Below are 22,324 nucleotides of genomic sequence, written 5' to 3' on the forward strand. Positions count from 1 at the left end.
TAGGCTTAGTGTATAAGGTCCAGGATATCCTCCCTGCAGAGTCAGGCTTATCCTGGTGTCCAGGAATGCCACATTTGCTCGGCTCTGCATTAAGCTTGATGGAAGGGACCGTAGCATTAAGCTATTCCAAAAAACAATCAAATGTTTCAAGTGGGGCTTTCCACAAAAGAAAAATATCATCCAAATAACGACACCAAAATATGATGCAATCAGAAAATGGATTCCAAATATGCTCTTGTTCCAAGCAGCTCATGAATAGATTTGCATAATCAGGGGAGAAAATCGAGTCCATAGCTGCGCCGTGTTTCTGAAGATAGAAGTCAGTCTCAAATAGGAAGTAATTCTTCTTCAACAATATTGATGCTAGATCTAAGAGAAAGAAAGTGCATGGGACTTTTTCAGGTCTCTGTTCCAGAAAAAAAAAAAAACATAATGCCTCCAAACCCTTCTCATAGGGTACTTTTTTGTAAAGGGAGGTAATGTCCAATGTCAGACTCAAGGGGTTCCAGTTTAACATTGAACAGTTAGTTCGTCTTAGAAAGTCAGTGGTATCTCTTAAATAAGAGGCCAATTGGACAACCAAAGGTCTTACAATACCATCCACATAGTGTGAAATAGGTTCAGTAAGGCTGCCATTGCAAGCAACAATGGGGTGACCTGGGGGGTGATTGAGGGACTTATGTACCTTAGGGAGGGCATATATCACAGAAATGGTAGGATTCTCTCTTTCCAGGAAGTTAAGCTCTTTTTGAGGAATGTTGCCATCCTGTGCTGCTTTATCTAGAAAATGATCAATTTCATTCTTGAAGATGTTTGCAGGATCCCCATAGAGCTTGGCATAATAAAGGCCATTGGTCAACTGAGAATGAACCTCCGATACATAATCCTTCCTATCCATCAGAACTACGCCTCACCCCTTATCCGCTGGCTTATAGACAATATTGCCCTCAGAGAGGGTGGTCAGAGGCTTGCACTCCATCTTCCCATAATGGCCTTATAGAGGACTCTACTAAATGGTCTATATCCTTGTCCACCAGAGTGCAAAAAGTTTCAATGGCTATATTGTTAACTTGAGGGCAGACGGTACTATTGATCCTGAGGGAGGTTTTGGCCGAGGGGTCAGAAGAAGAATTATATACCAGAACATTGTCCTTTTGTTAGAGAAATATATCAGTTTTATAGACCTATACAATTACAAATTGCATTGCTCCAACTCAAACTACTGAATAACAGAGCCCACGCCGCATATCCCCAAAGGGCTACAAGTCTGTCCAAAGTGGCTTATACGCTATCCACCATGGGGAATACAACTCATTAATTAAAAAATATAATGCAGGAAATGTCTGATACTACACTTTTATCGAATATAATTAAACAAGCTACTGCTAGGAAGGGCTGCAGGATTCAGGCAATGTACTATTGTCTGTTCCTTTAGGACCAGTGGGTTTGTCTGGCCTTGAATTCAAATCATCCTCATCCCAGTCAGTAAGCATCTGACACCCAAGATAGTCCTCACCATTAATGCACAACCTACACCAGTAGCAATGAGACTTTGAATGGTGGCTGGGGGGGTGTGCAGTTGTGCAGTTAAATGAGATACTGTTGCAGTACCCTTGGGTGAAGTTCAGCATTAACAAATTACATGTGCCAGTTGTATGTATCCAAAATTTAAATTACTCTTGTGGAGAACTCTACTGGAAACAGACAGCAAAGTTCATAAGGGTTGGAATAACACTCCAATGGCCATAGCGGTCTCAGATACAGTCTGATAGTGTACTTCCGCTTCCAGTGTGGGAAGATGGCGGTGCAAATTCACGTTTGCGGTGGCCTCACCCAGTACCATCCATGCAGTGTCCTTGTCCATGTCTGCATCTAAATTTGTTTTGTCTTTGTTTGATGGCTGGGAGAGCTGGCGCTGGATCAGCTGGGAGAGCTTGGTCTGCTGTGTCCTGTGGGCCCAGGGACCACGGCAACACTGAGGGTGGTCTGACAGAACGCAGAAGCAGGGCAGGCTAAGGTAACTGCTAGCCCATGCGGACCAGCAGTTTCAATAACAACGAGGGCGGTCTGGCAGCGGCCTCGCCTAGCCTTGACTGTGTTTTTAGTGTCGTCGTGTGGAGTGCAGGGAGGTGTGTTGAAGGTGTCTGGCGGGGAGAGTTAGCGTTGGATTGGCTGAGGGAGCCGATCCAATGGACCCAAGGACCATGGCCCTGACCGGAGCTGCGCCCGAAGAGGAAACACCAAGGGCAGTCTGACAGGACGTGGAAGTGGGGCAGGCTAAGCTAACTGCTAGCCCATGCAGACTGGCAGTTCCAACAGTTATCCTGGCTGGCATTTGTTCTCCTGGACATTGATTTTTTTTTTTTTTTTTAGTTTAGATATATGTATGTGTTAGTTTGGATATATGTGTTCTTGTCATTTTTGGACAGCTGTTTTTGTCTTTGTGTTGCGCTGCTGTGGGCTGAGGGAAACGATGTTTCGTTTCATTTCATGTGCACAATTGCATGAAATGACTAAGTGTTTCCGATTCTGATTCTGATAGTGGGCCATAACAGGGTTATCTTAGAAGTGGAGGAATAGTCACAGGGAACAATTAACCATTAACTTTGAACCACACGGTCACATGGAGTGACACTTCAGAGAGTCAGGGGTGTCATACAGTGCAACCTTGGGCAAATAGCTGGGATCATTTAACAGCACAGCCGAGCAATAGTGTGCTAGCTAGAGTGCTACACAGATGCAGGGGTGTTTGAGGCAGACAGGCAGGATGCCCTTGTTGATTTGGTGAAACTCCACCAGCTGCAGCAAGTCTATGAAGAGAGTCAAGCCGTCATCCATGGTATAGTACTTCCTACCTCCTTCCTCGCACTGCCAAAGGAAGAGAAGCTTGTTTACAGCTAGAATATCATATCGCAGACTTTTAAACAATTTCGTGGGAAAAAAAAGATAATGGAAAAGACTGTGAAATAGCGTGAAATTAGAATATATTTTAGAGCTGCACATTATGCGAGAAGTCTGCTGAGGGAAAAGACTGCCCGTGGACAGAGTTTTCCTTTTCTTTCACAGTTCATTTACCATTTTACAGATACTCTCCCAAAGCTGCAATCCACAGAAGTGGGACCCTAATTTGAGGTGACATGAAGCCACACTTACAAGAGCTTCCGCCACTGACAAGGAACAGGGGGCAGACTTTTCAGAGTGCACTTTTACACTCAAATTGGCTTAACTTCACTCCAGTGCAAACAGGTCCAACAAAGCAGGACACTTCATATGGCCCTCCCGGGTGTTGTCACCGTGTCCACAAATTCAGTGAAAGGCAGCTCGAGAAAATTCTAGGTGACTTTACAAATCACTTCTTAACCCTGTTGTTTGCGAATTTCGGAGATATTGCTTTCGTATTTCACAAACCTAAACTCGACCATTTACTCAGTGAATAAATTACAAGGGTTGACAAAGCGGACTGTGACCATTATCTCTGACAAATGAGATATCCATCATTCATCCTCTCCCCCTCCCCTTTTTCTCCCCAATTTTACTTGGCCAATTACCCCACTCTTCCAAGCCGTCCCGGTCTCTGCTCCACCCCCTCTGCCGATCCGGGGAGGGCTGCAGACTATCACACACTTCCTCCAATACATGTGGAGTCGCCAGCCCCTTCTTTTCACCTGACAGTGAGGAGTTTCACCAAGGGGGACATAGCACATTGGAGGATCACACTAATCCCCCCAGTTCCCCCTCCCCCCGAACAGGCGCCCCGACCAACCAGAGGAGGCGCTAGTGCAGCGACCAGGACACATACCCACATCCAGCTTTCCACCCGCAGACACAGCCAATTGTGTCTGTAGGGACGCCCGACCAAGCCGGAGGTAACACAGGGACTTGATCCGGCGATCCCCATGTTGACAGGCAACGGAATAGACTGCCACGCCATCCGGACGCCCCCTCCATCACTCATCTTAAACAGTATGGTGGCAACTCACAGGGATGACAAGGTAATGTTTGGTCTTCAGCTTGTAACACAGCGACAGCACAAAGCACTGAGCATGCTGCTGGCTCTCACGAATGAGGAACATCCTAAACACACACAAACACACACACACACACACACACACACACACACACACACACACACACACACACACACACACACCTTGAGTGAGTGCCATCTACACAGAGACATACTACAGGATGTTATTCATTCGAATATACATGGAAGCATGAATAATGCATCGATCAATGTTTACTGCTGAATGATGAATAATGAACTAGACTTGATTCGGTGAAAGGGTCTAGGCCCGCTAATGGATTTGGAAAGCTATCAAAGGTTCCCCCACTCACCCGTCTACCAGCCCCTGTTCCTCTATCAGTCTCTGAGCTTCCCTTCTGGACACACCGCCGTGAAACCATGGCTGGGTCCTGTGGATGGCTGAAAATAATTTTTTTAACACATATACAGAATCAGAAACACACACAGATGCATGAGTTTGTTGATAAATCCCTGTAGTAGTGTTGGTTGATATTACTGTCATGATGATCATAGGACATTTTTACACCATATCTGGTTAAATATGCAAAAATACCATATTTAAGAATCCATCTGAGATTCGTCACATTGAACTGTTTGGTAATGTAAAGTACGAAATCAAACCAAAACCAGTTCTCGAAAAAAAAAAAAACTGCCGAATATTTCAGACTTCATTTTATGAAAAGAAATTAGAAGAAAAGAAGTCTTCTTGTGACTAACTTAGGTGGCTACTGCTGAGAGACAATTAACTATATCAAATGACTGCTGAGCGCAGTCCTTTACGTTAGAATCAAAGTCTTATTTCACCAACTCCAAACCCTAAAATGAACCCGAACCCTTCCCCAAATGATCACGCTAACCCCAACCACGTCCCTAACCTTAAACCTTTCTAATGCCTAACTTTAATACTAGACCTAAGCCTAACCGTGACTCCAGTTGTAACGACCGCCATAAACTAAATTCCTTGGCCCAGAAATAACCCGCATGAGTAAAGATAAGGAAAAGACAAAGACACACACACACACACACACACACGAAGAAGCACAGAAGGGTGACATGTCAGATCTGTGGACAGGGAACCTGATTGTGTTTCTGTTTCTGGTCAAGCAGACTTACAGGAGGGCCGTGCTGCAGAGTTCAGGCTTGGCAGGCTGCACCTCAGTGCTTCTCTCCTCTGGTCCAGCAAAGAGCAGGAAAGCAAAACCACAGCAAAGGTTATAGTTTGGTAATGTTGTGCAGAAGACTTTAAAGAATAATTACCTTTTTTTCTCCCCAATTGCACATGGCAAATAACCCTTCTCTTCTGAGCCATCCCAGTCGCTGCTCCACCCCCTCTGCCGATCCGGGGAGGGCAGTGCAGTGACCAGGACACATACCCACATCCGGCTTCCCATGCGCAGACACGGACAATTGTGTCCGTAGGGACACGCGACCAAGCCGGAGGTAACACAAGGATTTGAACCAGCGATCCCTGTGTTGGTAGGCAACGGAATAGACCGCCACACCATCCAGATGCCCATAATTACAGTTGTCTTACAAGCTAGGTCTTATTTTCATGGGTTTTGCCATCATGCGAATGAGTTATATTTCAATCACTGGCCTCATTTTGGAGATTTTGAATACGGGACCACCGCAGGACTCCTTAAACAACAATTTGTCCTTTCCACAACAACAATGACAGCACAAAAGTGCCTCAGTTAGACTGTGCACATGATTTCCCATCATCTATGACTTCTCACTTCTGCTGGACCAGGTTCGATGGGTACTATGCCAGATCATTCCTGCAAGATGAACCAGGAGGTAGTGCAGCAACGCAATGGACCACTCCGGATAACACTGGACATTCTGGATAATGACATAACTTGCACTTTTGTTCTCACTTTAAACTACATAAGTTTATATAATTGGGTTAAATTGGATTTGTTGAGACATGTCTGATATCATAAACAATATAGATGATGGCAAAAACTATGAAAATAAGAGCCCTTATTTAAAAAAAACAAAAAACAGAATTATCCTTTAACATCCTTCCCTCTCTCATCTACCCTGCCTCCGTTCTCAATGTTTTCCACACTACCTCTCTTGACTCACCCACTGGGCTCAGCCCTCATCCCCTCCATAAGCCCTTCCCTCCTGCTTCACCCTCCAAGCCTGCCACCTCCATCCCTCCATAGTGCTTGGCTCATCGTTCAAGACTGACCCTACATGCTTCCCTCCTTCACACATCATCCATCGCTCCTTCACTCCTCACCCTCCAGGCTTGTCCCTCCTCCCTCTCAGCTCTCTGGGCCTCGCTGGGGTTCTGGATGACCCGACCTCCAGCCTTCCCAGAGAAGTCCATGGCCACCAGGCTGGCCTCCGACTGGAACACACAGAGACGCAAGTGGAGATGCGCGCACACACACACACACACACACACACACACACACACACACACACACACACACACACAAATATTGGGAATAAATGTGTGATGGCGAAGTTCTGTGGTACAAAATCATCTGTGTTTAGTTTTTTTTTTTTAATTTTATATGAGCTCACTTTGGTATCTGTGTGATTGGCCCCTTTCAGACATTGAGGGACTGACTTGGATAACTGGTAGTTATACTGGAGCTGCTTCCCATACTACACACACACACACACACACACACACACACACACACACACACACACACACACACGAAAGAAAATGTTTTTTTCAATGAAAGGTCTTCCGTTAAGTATACATCGAGTATCCTTCAGAATATAGATACGTGAGATATTTTGAAAAACAAGACATCTGAACTTATTGTGCAAAATCATATGTTATATAAATGCAAAATTGACTATGCAATGCAACTGAAGTTATTGACTATTACATATGATCTATTTTAGTACACACCGTTGGAGTTCTCCAATATACTTAACATTTACCTAATATTTGCCTTACAGTGCTAGAGCATGTCTGGCTATGTAAACCTTGCAAGCTGTATTTACATACTCTGGATGACTAAATCAAGCAGTGTCGGGTGTGTTTCTCATTAGTTGTTGCTCCTGTTTTAGGATCTTACTGTCAAAGAATTACATTTAAAAAAAATGTAATCATCTGTATTACTGAAATACTAAGTGGTGAACAGCAGGTAAGTACTTGCTTCCAGAAAAATATAGTATGCTGTGGTGAGGATCACATCTCTGTTGGACTTAATGGCTCTACTTACCTTGAACAGTCTGAATGCGGACGTCCAACACGTGCGTGTCTGTTCGCTCTCAGCACACAGGAGCTTCAGGTCCTGAGCACGGATATGTTCGCTGGACTGTGCGCACACACACACACACACACACATACACACACACACACACACTTCAGATGAATAACAGCACCAATACTGAAATATCAGTACCAAGCACTTCTAACATGGACCCATGGACATGTCATGTGACTGCATCCTTTGCGAAAACATCATTTAAAATTCTTAAAATGAGAAATCTTCTTGAACACACATCTTTGATGTTGTTCTCGTAATCTACGTTCACTCCGCTTTAAGAGCAATATGTTTTCCTCCACGTCACGAAGGAGTTCAAGTGTGAAGGAATTCAAGTATCTCGGGGTCTTGTTCATGAGTGAGGGTAGGATGGAGCGGGAGATTGACAGGCGGATTGGTACAGCATCAGCAGTAATGCGGACGTTGTAGCGGACTGTTGTGGTGAAGAAGGAACTGAGCAGGAAGGCAAAGCTATCAATTTACCAGTCAATCTTCGTTCCAACCCTCACTTATGGTCATGAACTTTGGGTAGTGACCAAAAGAGTGAGATCGCGGATACAAGTGGCTGAAATGAGTTTCCTCCGTAGGGTGTCTGGGCTCAGCCTTAGAGATAGGGCGAGGAGCTCGGACATCCAGAGGGAACTCAGAGTAGAGCCACTGCTCCTTCGCCTCAAAAGGAGCCAGTTGAGGTGGTTTGGGCATCTGATTAGGATGCCTCCTGGGCGCCTTCCTTTGGAGGTTTTCTGGGCATGTCCAACTGGGAGGAGAACCCGGGGTAGACCCAGAACTCGCTGGAGGGACTAAATATCCAATTTGGCCTGGGAATGCCTTGGGATCCCCCAGGAGGAACTGGAGGGCGTTGCTGGGGAGAGGGATGTCTGGAGTGTCCTACTTAGCTTGCTACCACTGCGACCTGACCCCAGAGAAGCGGCTGATGATGAGATGAGATGAGATATTTTCCTCCAACCAGCAACAAGGACATCAACACTCAAGGATCTAATGAAGAGACAAAGTCTAGAGCGCCTCCACTGATGACACATTATAGTCTGATTTTGTAAAGAATGTGACATCTGACCCAGGGAATACTTGGGTTAATTTTCCTGGAAAACACACTATTTCTGAGCTGTTAGCACCACTTTGCTAAAGAATATAGATGAAAACTGGTGCCTTTATGGTGATGTCCACAGTTAATTTCAAATCCATCCATCCATTATCCAAACCGCTTATCCTGCTCTCAGGGTCACGGGGATGCTGGAGCTTATCCCAGCAGTCATTGAGTGGCAGGCAGGGAGACACTCTGGACAGGCCACCAGGCCATCACAGGACACACACACACACACACACACACACACACACACACACACACACACACACCTAGGGACAATTTAGTACAGCCGATTCACCTGACCTACATGTCTTTGGAGTGTGGGAGGAAACCACAGCACCCACAGGAAACCCAGTTTCCAATTTATTTTCAGTGCAGCAACATTGAGTTATTTCTTCTCAACCACTCAATGACAGCAAATCAGAGGTCTTAGTTTTCTGGACGGTGCAGGTGGAAAGCATTTGTTCATTTCCACAAAATCAGCTCAGCTGTCTTCATTCATAACATGTCAAAGGGGGGATTTTTGCTTCACTTTAGTCACAACAACAACAAAAACAACAACTCCTGATTAGTTCTCAAATTCCCTATCTAAATGTGCCTTGGACACCTTTATCCATCTGGTCTGAAAAAATTATTTGTCTAATATTCACATTGCATGTGAAAGCCCAAAGGAAATGGTTACCTTAACACAGAAAGTGAAGTCAGCGGGGGCGCCGTAGAGCTTACGGCTGTTGGCCACCGTGTACACGTTAAGGTTGTCCAAATCAGCTACATACTGCAAGTGGCGAGGCTCCTGAGACAGACACACACATGCACACACACAACAACAGCATGAGAATCATCCTTTATGGCAATCCTGTACATGAATGGAAGAAGAAAGCCACTTTATTTTGTCATTGTATTCTTAAAACAAATTTCTTTTCTGTGTTTAACCCATCCTATTGTATAAGAGCAGTGGGCAGTTGCAGCACCCGGAGACCAACTCCAGTTCTTCTTTCCATTGCCTTGCTCAGGGGCACAGACAGGAGTATTAATCCTAACATGCATGTCTTTTTGATGGTGGGAGGAAACCGGCGCACCCGGAGGAAACCCACGCAGACACGGGGAGAACATGTAAACCTCACATAGAAAGCACCTGGGATGGCCTGGGGTTCGAACCCAGGACCTTCTTGCTATGAGGCAACAGTGCCAACCACTGGGCAACCAAAGATTTCACCCTATGGTAAAACATCAGCCATTAAATTACTAATTTAAAGGATTTTTTTTTTTAACAGCCTTGGCCACATTTTATAATGTTTGCCATCCTGCATATTGGTTATAATATCATTTTACTCACTGGTTTCATTTTGGAGATTTTGGACACACACTGCAAAACAAATTTACAACGGTATATTTACAATGGGGAAACTGAACACAAGCCTTTAATCTGTCCTTTCAACGACAAAGACCAAAGAACCCCTACTGCCCCGGTTAGACGGTGAACATATTTCCCATTGTCTATGATTTCTTAATTGCACTGAATGGGTACTTTATCGATGGTTACTACCATCTAGGTAAGTATGGGCTCATCATTCCTGCAAGTTGAACCAGGAAGTAACTCAGCAGTACGATTGACCATTGATAATATTGGACATTTCAGATAATAACTTCCAATTTGCACTTTCGTTTTCACCTCCAAATACATGATTTAGGTAATGGGTTGATTTGGACTTGACGCACAAGTTCGGTCACCCCGTCAGATGCCGTTGTTAAGCTGAGTCTAGTGGTGGTCTACGTGCAAAATCTCCAAAATGAAGCCAGTGAGTATAATGATATTATAACCAATATGCACAATGGCAAAATCTATGCAAATAAGACCCAGGTTGTAAAAAACTGGAATTATCCTTTAAGTTTTCTTCCAATCTTCCCTGCTGACCTTGGAGGAGCCCTTGGTGGAGCAGTAAAGGCCGGACCGTCGGAGGAAGAAGTAAACCCTCTTCCAGGCTTTGCGGCTGGGCTCCTTCACATGTAGGAAGCCCTGGATTTCTGTACATGTCCCAGACCGCAGCAGGTTCTGCAGAAGTCAATACATGAGGTCAATGCTACTGCTGTAGTCTAAAAACAACTCTGTACCTTTCCGGTTTTTTTTTTCTCCCCCAACTTGCACAGTACGATGAAAAGATTGGATGTGCCGGCTGGTTGAGGTGCCATAAGATACATTAAAAGACAATCGGATTGCTTAAAATAAAACAAACTGATTTACATTTTGTGTCTTCTGTGTGGTGGTCTGTACATCTACAACTAAGAAATTTCCCCATTTTCTCATTTTATGAAACACTACCTTAATTTGTTAATTTCATTAAACAGGTAAAGCCTTAATGGTTCGTGCAAGTATAGGCTTTTTTCATATGAAGCTTTTATCCATTACACTGAATAACTTCTTGTTTGTGTATAAAAGTGAGGGGTATGGTATTTCAGGTTATGTGGAACTTTAACATTCATTTCTATTTTCTTTGTTTTTGCCATCCCCCCTCATAATTTTTTGCTTGTGTTTTGACTTGACCGTGACCCCCGCCTCCCCTGGCTTACCTGAATGAGCTCCGACGATGTCAAACCCTTGGTGACATCGGCGCTATCAGAGATCATGTGCTCTGGGAAGAAGAGCTGTGAAAACAAGAGACAAAAAGCTGGTGTCTGGCTGTAGTTTTTTTTCCCCTCCTTTTTCTCCCAATTGTATTTGGCTAATTACCCCACTCTTCCAAGCCATCCTGGTTGCTGCTCCACCCCCTCTGCCAATCCGGGGAGGGCTGCAGACTCCCACATATCTCCTCCGATACATGTGGAATCGCCAGCTGCTTCTTTTCCCCCGACAGTGAGGAGTTTCGCCAGGGGGATGTAGCACGTGGGAAGATCACACTATTCCCCCCAGTTCCCCCTCCCCCCTGAACAGGCGCCCCGACCAACCAGAGGAGGTGATAGTGCACCGACCAGGACACATACCCACATCCGTCCTCCCACCCGCAGACACGGCCAATTGTGTCTGTAGGGACACCCAACCAAGCAGGAGGTAACACAGATTCAAACCGCCGATCCCCATGTTGGTAGGCAGCGGAATAGACCGCCACGCCACCCAGACACCCCCTGGCTGCATTTCTAAATGTCAAAATACCCCATTCATCTATCACGTCACAATCCCTCTGCCCGGGTACTCTGCAGCAGTTGAGGTGAAACAGATGGGGGATTAAATACCTCTTTAAAAAGGAATTGCACACTCATCTTTACACGAGTCAGAAACGACAAGATCGATTCTGACTAGGCAAATGTGTTTTTAAAAGAGGGAGAGAGAGACGTTTAAGTCTTCCTTAACACTTATATGGCAGAATAAGAATGTGAAACTGCATGGCAACTTTATGTTAATTTTCCAGGACACTCACCTCATTCCTTAGTATTGGGGCCACATTCACCTTACCGACTTCCACGTGGCCATATATGAACATATACGAATATGCACACGTGCACTAACCCGTGCATGTAAAGAGGACTAGTGAGATAAGATAAGCTAAGAGAAAGGGGAAGAGCCGAGTGGTTGTAGGACGCCCAAATACCACTGTCCCCGCCTCTAGACGTATCGTAAGCCTAATTCAACAAAATGTGAGTATCAAGAGCAGTCCACGTGGCTCTGCTGCAAGTTCAATAACAAAAAAACAAACAAGCGCTAGACTGGACCCTATCTATTAGTTCAGATATGAGACAGGAAGTCTGCGTCTGCAATCATATCCACTTGTCAATAATTAGGCATCATTTAGGACTGTGACATTGGATCTTATCTAGTGTTATACTGCAACCATCTGTGGGTTGCTGTTGCAGACATTTATAGAAATAGAAATTTAGAAACTACTACTAGGGGTCATCTTTGGAAGACAATATTTTTGTTTATTGTCTTTCTATAGCGGTGTATCAGGATAAAATTTGGGGCATTGTCATATCTTACAAATTTTGTTGTCCAAATTTATGGTAACAAGACTATTACCTGAAATTTCTCACAAAATGAGGTCTGAAATATCTGCGGGAGTATTATTCAAAAACTAGTTTTGGTTTGATACTTTACATTACTAATCAGTTTCACGTGATGAACCTCAGGTGGATATTAAACATGGTCATTTTACATGGATAATCATAGGTAACATGATATATATATATTGATATTGTCTAACAATCCTGGTGATTATCATGATAATATTTGTCCATATAGTCCAGCTCTACTGGAGGGTATGAGTAGGCCCTAGTTGGCAATTTGTTCCTCAGCCTCATATTTACAGTGTTTGTGTACTGATACTGTACACTGACAACATTTAAAGGATTTAAAACAGGTGGATGCGCATACCATGGGTTTTCTGAAGAACTCGTATTTGGCATAGTTTTTGCGAAACAGGAGCTTGGTGTCTCCCTTGATGGACCAGGTGGCCTGAACCTCCAGTACGACCTCGTGGTCCTCCAGACATCTCTCTGTGGATAGAGGAGAGAGGAGTGTTAAAAGTCAGCATTACAGAATTAACAACTGATCCAGTTAAACAGCCACAAGATGTTGAATTAAGGGTCGCTTGCGGTTCAGGTGAGATCTTACCCAGGCCCAGGACGGAATGGAGTTCAATGAGGGCCCAGTTCTCCTGGTCACTACAGTGGGCTGTCTGGACCAACATGTGGCACACCTCCCTGGCCGTGGCTCCTGGAGAGACCCACATGGACCTGCTGTGGCTGTCCTCTCCGTACACTTTTATCAACTGGTGTTGGAAAGGGATGGTAATGGATGGCAGTTTGGGGGTTTAGCAAGTAATTACTGTACAAAACAAAAGGATGTTTCTCCATTTTATTTGCAGATGCCAAATGATGCCCTTGAGTAAACCACTCATTTTAGAGAGGTGAGAAACCATTCAGTCATTCACTACACCAGCAAAATTACACAATGCCATGACATTTGTAATCGTGTTTTTCCACAAACAATAGTCTGTTATGAGTCTTTGTTGGAGTTGACAGCAGTAACAATAGAAATCGCAGGTAAATGAAAAAGTATAGACCCAGGATTAGTTTGAATACCAGTTTGCACTTTTACAAAACTATAAGCCCACAAAGCATTTCTCTACTATCCCTCCCATTTTCTCCTGCAAATCTATAGCCTCAGCCCCAGAAGGCTTAGACTCTACCTCATTCATTAATCGTTCATATGTACAAATTTGTTCTTAAACACCCATGGATTTTTTTTTTTTAGCTATCAACATTATCTGACAGTCAGAAACAAAGCCTGATGGTTATCTGCAATTCCTTCCCTCCAACATCTATTGTTTACCTCTTGCAACGAGCAGTCACCCAGGCTTGTAAAGACATCTGTGTTAGCCAACTGGTTCAGGGGTTACCCAGGTTCTACACTGGCCTCTGAGACAAACTTCAGGGCTAAAAAAATCCCATGGGTGTGCAATAACAAATTTGTATGTACGGACGATTGATGAATAATGTCTCTTTCCATAACATAGTGTAAACAAGTCAGTGGGCTAATGAAAATATGATGCCCCCCCACCTCCTCCTGCAACCCTTTTGTTCTCCTCCCCACCCATTCACATTTTCCAAAATGTGTGGCAGGAAGAGTCACCAATTCCATCAACATCAATTAAATGAGTGTCTAGCACTGACGCATTGGGTTTGACAGAGTGCACGAAATACATTTTTCAGTGGCACACAACAGCTATTATTGGCATGTCACTATAGTTAGTATATTTTCAAGACATGAATCTGCCACACGAAGCCAAGAATCTGTCAAAGTGTTGCAATGACAGGCAGAATCATCCTTCATTTAAACTCCAGACAGAGCCATCCTTCGTTTAAATGCCTTTGACACGAGCGCCGTAGAAAGTGGGCACTCGACTCAGTCTCGCTCAGTCAGGAGTCCAATGGTCTGTTGATGGGCTAATTCCCTCCAAAATATCACTTCTACCAATCATATCTATCCAATCTCGGCTTGAAAGGAAATTACACATGTGCTTATGATGAAAATACCATGACCTTTGCCACACATAAAAAATGGTGCTTATGAAAAAGGACCTAAATCAGTAATATACAGCAAAACTCTCCCATGTTCCAACATCCTTCCTCTCCCTCACCTCCCTGTTATTAGACAAGAGGTTTGATCGGAGAGGCAGCCGGGCAGATGGGGTGGCAGCATCCCCCGAGGCCAATGAGGTGAACGTGGTGTGGGTTATTCTGGGGTCAGTGAATGTTTTGGTGCGACCGTGTAGTCTGACATTGTGTCTGACTGCAGAAACTAACCACAAAACAAACCTGCCCAACCTGAAAACTGCAGCTGTCAGTCAACAAGCCGCGACTGGTTGGGCAAGAGCTGGCGACAACAGGGACAAATAATGACTAAGCCCCATGCAGAACGTGTGCGCGCGCGCGTGTGTGGCGGCATTCTTTCAGGGGAAACCTATCAGTTTAATAGTCACTCAGTCCCCTTTATTTGCTGAAGGATCTCACGTAACAGCAAGGGAGGTGGGGGTAAATAGATCCTCTTTGCACAGGAAATATAAAGTACCTGCGCTAAGATACAAGCAATGAAAGTCAGCAAATTGGGTTGTAGTCAAAACATTTTGGAAAAACTAATAAGTAAAATGACATCAGACATTTCATCCTTAAAAACAAAACAAAAACAACAACAACAAAAAAAATCAGTACACTCTAGTCATTCTATTGTCTGTACCACAACTTCAAATGCACAGCTGCTCAGCTCTGAGAGCAAGATTAGGAATAAAATTTAAGTTGTAGCTAAACTGCTCATTCATACCAACCGCGTCTACAAAACATGAGTTTGGAAAGTTTGCGGATGAAAAGTTCAGAATAATTTTTATCTGCTGTACGGCGATCTCAACTGCTGTTAACGTTACTTTCTACATGTTCGAAAACATCACAAACACTAGTCGGGTGTCTCCACAGACACAACTGGCTGTGTCTGCGGGTGGGAAGCCGGATGTGGGTATGTGTCCTGGTCGTTGCACTAGTGCCTCCTCTGGTCGTTCAGGACGCCTGATCGGGGGGGGGAATAGCGCGATCCTCCCACGCACTACGTCCCCCTGGTGAAACTCCTCACTGTCAGGCGAAAAGAAGCGGCTGGCGACGCCACATACGTCGGAGGAGGCACATGGTAGTCTGCAGCCCTCTCCGGGATCAGCAGAGGGGGGTGGAGCAGCGACCAGAACGGCTCGAAGAGTGGGGTAATTGGCCATGTACAATTGGGGAGAAAAAAATGGGGGGAGGGACCCATCACAAACACTTCACATGCCCAGTGACTCTAAATTGTCTTTTGTAATTTAGTATATAGTTTGCAGCATTAGCGTTAATATGCAAGTCAGAAAAAGTACACAAATTTTAGTCAGTGACGAAACCATGAGCTTCTGTGACCATCTCTCCACAGCCCCTTTGCTATGTGTCCCCCTTCACTCCCACAGGTAAGAAATAAAAAAAATATATATATCAAGTAGCTATGTGCAAATTCAGATGACCCACACATTGTGTGTGTGTGTGTGTGTGTGAGAGAGAGTTCAGCTCCAGTACATGTAATGCCTCAGGGCAGGTGTGGCAGCACCGTGACAGATTGTTGCTTAACGTTAATTACGGACAAGCTTACTCTCGCAGCGTGTGCTAATAAAAATAAGCAAGAACAGGCACGGCGACAAAACTCTACATCACATTAGCTAATAACATGCTCTCCGGCATCTCCCATCTGTCACAAAAAAAAAAACCCACAGAAGTTAACTCACTCAATGGGCAAATGTCGAAAGGATCCATTTGGTGATGTAGTCATTCAAAAAAAACACATACCTGGACAGGTGTTACCAATATAGAGTGAGCTTTAATATGCTCCAGCATTTGTGGAATTAGCCCCTTCACTTCCTAGTCCTAGCATTTAATTTTTCTGGCACTTGTCACTTAAGGAGACTTAGAAAGCTTACTTGAGCTCTAATTCAATTCTCATTTTATAGAAGTATTGCACTAAAATTCACTGGTTGTCTGATTAGTCAGGCCAATTTACTGGTGATAAGAAAGCAAAATAAGGCCACTGGTACTCTAAGAGACCTACAAAATCTTCAATAATATAGGTGTATTAACAAACACCGTGTAAAGATCTTAAAACCGAAAAATTGGCTTTTTTTCTCGCCCTGTTTATGAACAATTATTTCATCCATCTTGACTGTGGAGTAAGGTTACATAATACAGCAAATTCAGGGGCAGCCGGGAAGCGAACCCGGATCGTTACAATAATACTACATGGCACCTTTACCATGGTTGGAGACGCGGTTGAAACGTTTGACCGGATAGGACGAACACTGGTGCGAACACTGGTGCAGCAGCAAACACGTTCCGACTCAAACGGGGGGGGAGACTGAAACACGATGACGACGCTGTTGGACCTATCAACCAATTCTACAATCAACATTACAAAAACGGTGTTCCCGTATAGTTTGATGTAGTAGCAACACATTAGCTTGCCTGTGCTAGCTTTGGTCTGAGGACGCCATTTTTACAAGGGTGGGATCTTTTAACGGCACATGAGCGACAATGGCCGCCACACCTTGCTTGCAGTTCTCATGGACAGATGGGGAAGATCGCAGAATTCAGCTTAAAATTCAAGGAGGACCACCTTCAAGGTTCATAGACACTCAATTTAGGCTGACACTTGGTAGATTGATTTAAATTGTTGTGTTAAGATATTAATCTGAATGTTGAGATGCAGAAGAGTAGGAAGGGATTAACCGAGGACGCCTATAAATGAGTTTCTACACTTACACGTTTGTCACTCGACGGGGGTGGGAGTGAACTGATGAGCACTGGTGACTGGGACGGGCTGCACAGCTCCGGAAAGGGATTTGGTATGGATGGGACAGAAGAAGATAAAGATTCCCTCCTTTTCAACCTGGAAAAAGGTTAACGAAATTAATGATTACAACCAGGTCAAGACGAACTTAACTGAAGATATTTTTCATGAAAAAACTATGATTATTATCACTCTAAACAGACTGCTTCTTCCATAATGACACCCCCTTATCCCATGAGCCGTATCAGAACAGGTTAACATTGGGAACAGAACAAAAGTTAAACATAAGAGCTGATTTCATGAAAATAAAAATGTCAATAAACACTGAAAAACATGTAACAACCTTTGACATGTAGCAAACAAGCTTATGATTCATCTTAACACGGCATGATTTTTGTTCTGCGATCAATATTCGACCATCAATACGGTGACCCTGACAACCATGTTTACTTTCAGCCCATTTTACAAATGCTTCGTTACTTCCGACCAGTGAAACAAGTCCGTTTTTAGAGTTGATGTATCACAGATGTCTTTTGTCCTTCAGGGACTAGTTAACTTGTCAAAGTCACACATCAAATAAGACATGAGACGTCAACTTGAGTCAATATCCGCCATCTACTTGTCAAGTCTGAGTCACACTCAGTGGGTGGGTGGGTGTGTGTATATTATTGTATAAGTGCTAGCCTCATCAGCTCCTTGTGAGAGTGAGTAATGGTGTGTGTGTGTGTGTGTGTGTGTGTGTGTATACACATACATTAATATGCTTGTCAGCCATACCTGTCAGCAGAGATCAGGATTGGCTGGGAGCGCCTTACGGAGGGAGGTTCAGCTACCAGTGGGGCCAGGGTTTGAGCGGAGCTCCCTAGAAGCGTCTCCTCTCCATCGGTCCTCTCCGAGCCCTCAAACGCCTCTTTCCAGGGGCCCGCCACCTCCATTGCGTCGCCTATGGGTAATGTTAGAGGTACTGGAGTGATACTCAGCCATAAAGCTTTTGAGTGACCTGGTGGGTCGGACGCTGTCACATGATATGTCTCAATGCCCAAAAACAGGCTCTCTGTTGCCTCCCACACACCGGTTCGATAGCCATTCGTGTCTTGGCGGACTACATGAGTAAACAAATCCATTATCACCGCGACCGTTAGATTGCCCTACAATACCAAACACCATCTTTTCAGTGACTTTAAAGATTTCCAATACAACACTGATAGTATTCATAGAGTTTTTGTGAGAGCTAACACCTTTCTGTAAGAAAGGCTATAAAAAAATTTTTTTGCTTTCATTTTTTAGATACCCATGACTTAATATAAGATTTTAAAACTGCGATTTGTTGTTGTTTTTTTTTAATCTAGCCTTATGCAGGTATTAGGTTTGGTACATGTCCAACATACAGTGCACAGAGCAGGCTCCATGCTATACATTTTAAAGAGACCTTACATGTGAAGATACATGGTGTTCTTCCAACACAGACTTGGGTGATGATTTGGTTACTCATAGTAATATAAGGACCAGTGCCAAATAAAACATATGAACCAGGATTTCCACAACCTACCTGACAAATGTCCCAACACCCACTTTGGTGTGTGCGTGTGTGGCATTAGACATAAAACATATCGGCTCATTTATACACTGGTCTAGAAGTGGATTACATTTGCAGAATGACATGTAAGTCCGAACGGTAGATAAACCTAACATCGTTATCATGAAAAGACGCCATTAACGTTTCATGTACCCTGAAAATAAATTGAGTTTCTTTGCCTCCTGCCACACGTCTTGAGGAGCAAATCAAGCAGCGGCCTATTAGGCTGCATGTTTTCAGTTGCAAAAGAAACTATGCACCAGGGCTTTAAGCCAAGGCTTAAATGATAGTTGTCAAAATACAGTACATGTGATTTGTACCGGCTGTGTGGTCTCTGACAAGCTGTGTTTTAACAAGGGCGTGGGTGTTGGTGGGCACATGAGACACGGCAGTCCTCTGTCTGCCGTGTTCAAACCATCGTCTCATCCCTGAACCAAGCGTCAGTGTTCAGTGTTCCACCTATTATGTGAGAGGGAGGATACTGGGTGTGAAGGAGGATTATGCTTAAAGTTACAATCCTGAAGATTTACATGCAAACAAAAACACCCATTTTGATCCTTCCTATCCTTCCCTTATTCAAGACAATAGCTAATCCAGGATTATGTATGTGTGTGTGTATGTGTATATATATATATATGATTTCACACACACACACACACACATGTATATATATATATAAAAATGAAAAATGATTAGACGGATGGAATTGTATGCCTTCAGCACAGCAGTCAAACGGAGAAGAAGGAAGGAAGGCAGTGGCTTGTTTAAAGAGGAAGTAAAGTTGTTGTTCCGTAAGAAGCACAAAGACTGGATGTTTACAGAGCTTTAGATATATCCTCGTGAGTCAGATCGGGATCCTACTTGAAACAAGTGTGTGCAGGAGCACAGACAGGCGTGGGAGGAGCAGAGGGTTGTTATACCGTCGTCATCGTCAGTGCTCTAGAATACAATAGCCTTAACCCTCCTTATACAGGCTGTTTACCCACGCTGTGAGTCAACAACAAAGAAAAGCACAATATCCACATTCAAAGAATATAAGGGTCTTTTTTTTCTCTCGCATGCACGTCCTCTCACCATATTGCAGCAGCAGACTGCCATTACCTACCACTTACTGAGCGGGTGGCATTTGATTACAACCACCAGGCCCATGTTGAGTAATGAACACAAATTCTGTTTCGTTGCTCCCAAAACGATTGTGTGGTGGTTGGTGTAAAGGGAATACCCCTTCACATGTGCCACTTGAAAATTCTGTGATCACAGTTAGCAAGTGGAACGAGTTAATAAGGCCCATTTCAGCGAAAAACATTTTGTAATGTAAATCAAAATTTAAGAAGCAAATTTCTAACACCAAATATCCTAAAAGTTGATTCATTTGGAGACAAAACTCTACGGCAGGTATTGCATGGCTTCTCTGCAAACTGAATATTGTGTTAAAAAAAACCCTCATACTTAAATTCCAGCCGGTTTACGCGCTTGTGAACCGAACTTGCCTGGGATAGGCCGTGACGTAGATGGCTTTAGGTGTGTGATGTCAAATTTTGTATCGCAAAAGAATATGTCTCCCACACGCTCGTGGCGTCGCGTTCCCGCCGCCGCGTTTTATTTAATCATTTTATGTACATTGATATATATATATAAATTCCGATTTTTACATTATCCTTACGGTTTAACAAAGTATCATACCGAAAGCAGAGGAACTGCAAATGATAAAACACTTGCGCTTTCGGTAGGCTGTACCACTCTTACGAAACCGCGCTGATGGCTAATTCAAAACACAGCTAAATAAATAAATAGAATAGAATAGAATAGCCTACGACGTGATAGTATTTTTCCATTTCCTGACGTACAATGGAAACTCGGAGCCGCGACGCCACGCACACCCGGGGTACATATTCTTTTGGGGAGGCGAGATTTGGCGAAGCAACAGCACTCTTAGCAACGCGTCTAAATAGGTCGAAGTACACAGAAGAAAATGTCCAAACTCATTCATACTCGTCTTATTTTCCCACACTCGATCACTTCACCCAAGTAGCCGAGTACACGTAGCTGTGTGCTAAAATAGGCTACAACCTGCACCTGCGCCCGCAAACAAACTTGTTTACGTCTGTAAAGTAGAAAAACTCAGATCAGGGGGAGAGGGAAAAAAAGACACCTACCAGTGATTTAGTCTGGTTTAGGGCGGGTTACCGGTTGTCAGGCATCGTACCAATAACGGGAAGGTGGTTGATGTTCTCCTTTACACAGCTCTGCCCCGCTGATAGGAGAGCATTCGACAAATGCCCAACATATCGGTGCCGGCCAGCTGCTTCGCGGAGTGGAGCCTGGCGTCGTCCTGCGGGGAGGAGCGTATGAGACAGGTGTGCAGGAGAAGGCGCTCCGCCGGGGAAGGCCATCATCACGCAACGCCGGCGTTTGTGTAGAAATGCAAATCTGCGTTTGTCAAGTCAAGTTTATTTGTATAGCCCAAATTCACAAGGTAGTCCAGAAGGGCTTTACAACCGATACAACAATAAACGACACCCTTGGACCCTAGACCCGAATGAGGAAAAAACTCCACAAGCAAAACCCCATCAAGGAAAAACATATGGGTGAAACCTCAGGAAGAGCAACAGAGGAGGGACCCCTCTTCCAGGACGGACAGACATGCAATAGGTGTCAAATGCACAAAAGTAACATCGTTATAATGTAACATCATAGGTTACATAGAGCAAGGCGGTGTAGGATACATACAGTTAATGCATAAAGTTTAGCACATTTAAATGTGTTGGGTAAAATGTGCTGGTTTGCTGATGATCCTTTATGGGACTCGTTTAGGGCCCACAAATCACATATGATCGAGAGTCCCAGTCTTTAAGAGGCCCATCCTATATCATGGAACATAAGAGGGCTTTTTCACTCTTAATGAATGCTTTTGTGATTTTTTTTATTTTTATTTTTTTATGGGCGAAATGGAAAAACATCACAGTGACAGGGAACATATCACATTGAACTGTTTGGTAAAGTTTAACCCACGTGTACTGTTCACCGCTCTCATTGACCCAGGCCACCTTTGGATTCAAAGCAACTGTAAAATACATCTAAAAATACCCAGTGTCTCTCATCTTCATTTCACTTAATAATAATAACAATTTCAAAATGGGTCCTCTTGAACCAGAGAGCATCAAACCAAAACTAGATTTCAAATCAGACCTCGTGTTGTGAGAAATTTTACAGTACTAGATTCTCGTTATCATGAATTAAGAAGTTAACCAAATTGTGTATCACGATCCTGACAATTCCCTTATTTCCTCTAGATAAAATACAATTGAAAGACAATAAATGATCATATTGGATTCTTGGCCAGCCTTAATTACTTATAGCCTCCTCCTCTTTATCTAATCATAATAATCATTTTAGAATACAGAAGAGATAATCCTGTTTGGTCACCTTAGAACTGAAAGTCTTCTTATCCTGTCTTATAGCAGTGCTGGTGAGTGTCAAGGAACTTGGCTGACTCAGCTGGTTCCTCAGCACTTTCTGATAGCTGATATCTGAGATA

General features: G+C 43.8%; 1 protein-coding gene across 1 annotated transcript; it reads right to left on the reverse strand.

Moving 5' to 3' along the window:
- Nucleotides 1-2,721: 2,721 nt before the first annotated feature.
- Nucleotides 2,722-21,046, reverse strand: grb7 (growth factor receptor bound protein 7). The gene is made up of 15 exons (XM_056297323.1): nt 20,943-21,046; nt 17,988-18,153; nt 17,183-17,309; nt 12,975-13,131; nt 12,735-12,856; nt 10,940-11,014; nt 10,287-10,424; nt 9,054-9,164; nt 7,222-7,317; nt 6,566-6,649; nt 6,276-6,386; nt 5,141-5,198; nt 4,339-4,426; nt 3,981-4,074; nt 2,722-2,868 (listed from the first exon to the last, which is right to left on the reverse strand). Exons 2-15 carry the CDS (start codon nt 18,143-18,145, stop codon nt 2,722-2,724), a joined length of 1,566 nt encoding a protein of 521 aa, XP_056153298.1. The 5' UTR covers nt 18,146-18,153; nt 20,943-21,046.
- Between the last annotated feature and the right edge of the window lie 1,278 nt (nt 21,047-22,324).

Source organism: Lampris incognitus, chromosome 17, assembly GCF_029633865.1.
Source record: "Lampris incognitus isolate fLamInc1 chromosome 17, fLamInc1.hap2, whole genome shotgun sequence".
NCBI lineage: Eukaryota > Metazoa > Chordata > Actinopteri > Lampriformes > Lampridae > Lampris > Lampris incognitus.

Excerpts from the sequence above, each read along its gene's own strand:
- grb7 (XM_056297323.1), bottom strand. The coding sequence starts at position 18,145 with ATGGAGGTGGCGGGCCCCTGGAAAGAGGCGTTTGAGGGCTCGGAGAGG. Across the intron at positions 13,132-17,182 it reads CCCCGTCGAGTGACAAACGT|TTGATAAAAGTGTACGGAGA; the intron begins GTAAGTGTAGAA and ends TTCCAACACCAG. Across the intron at positions 9,165-10,286 it reads CCACCAAGGGCTCCTCCAAG|GAGCCTCGCCACTTGCAGTA; the intron begins GTCAGCAGGGAA and ends TGTCTGTCTCAG.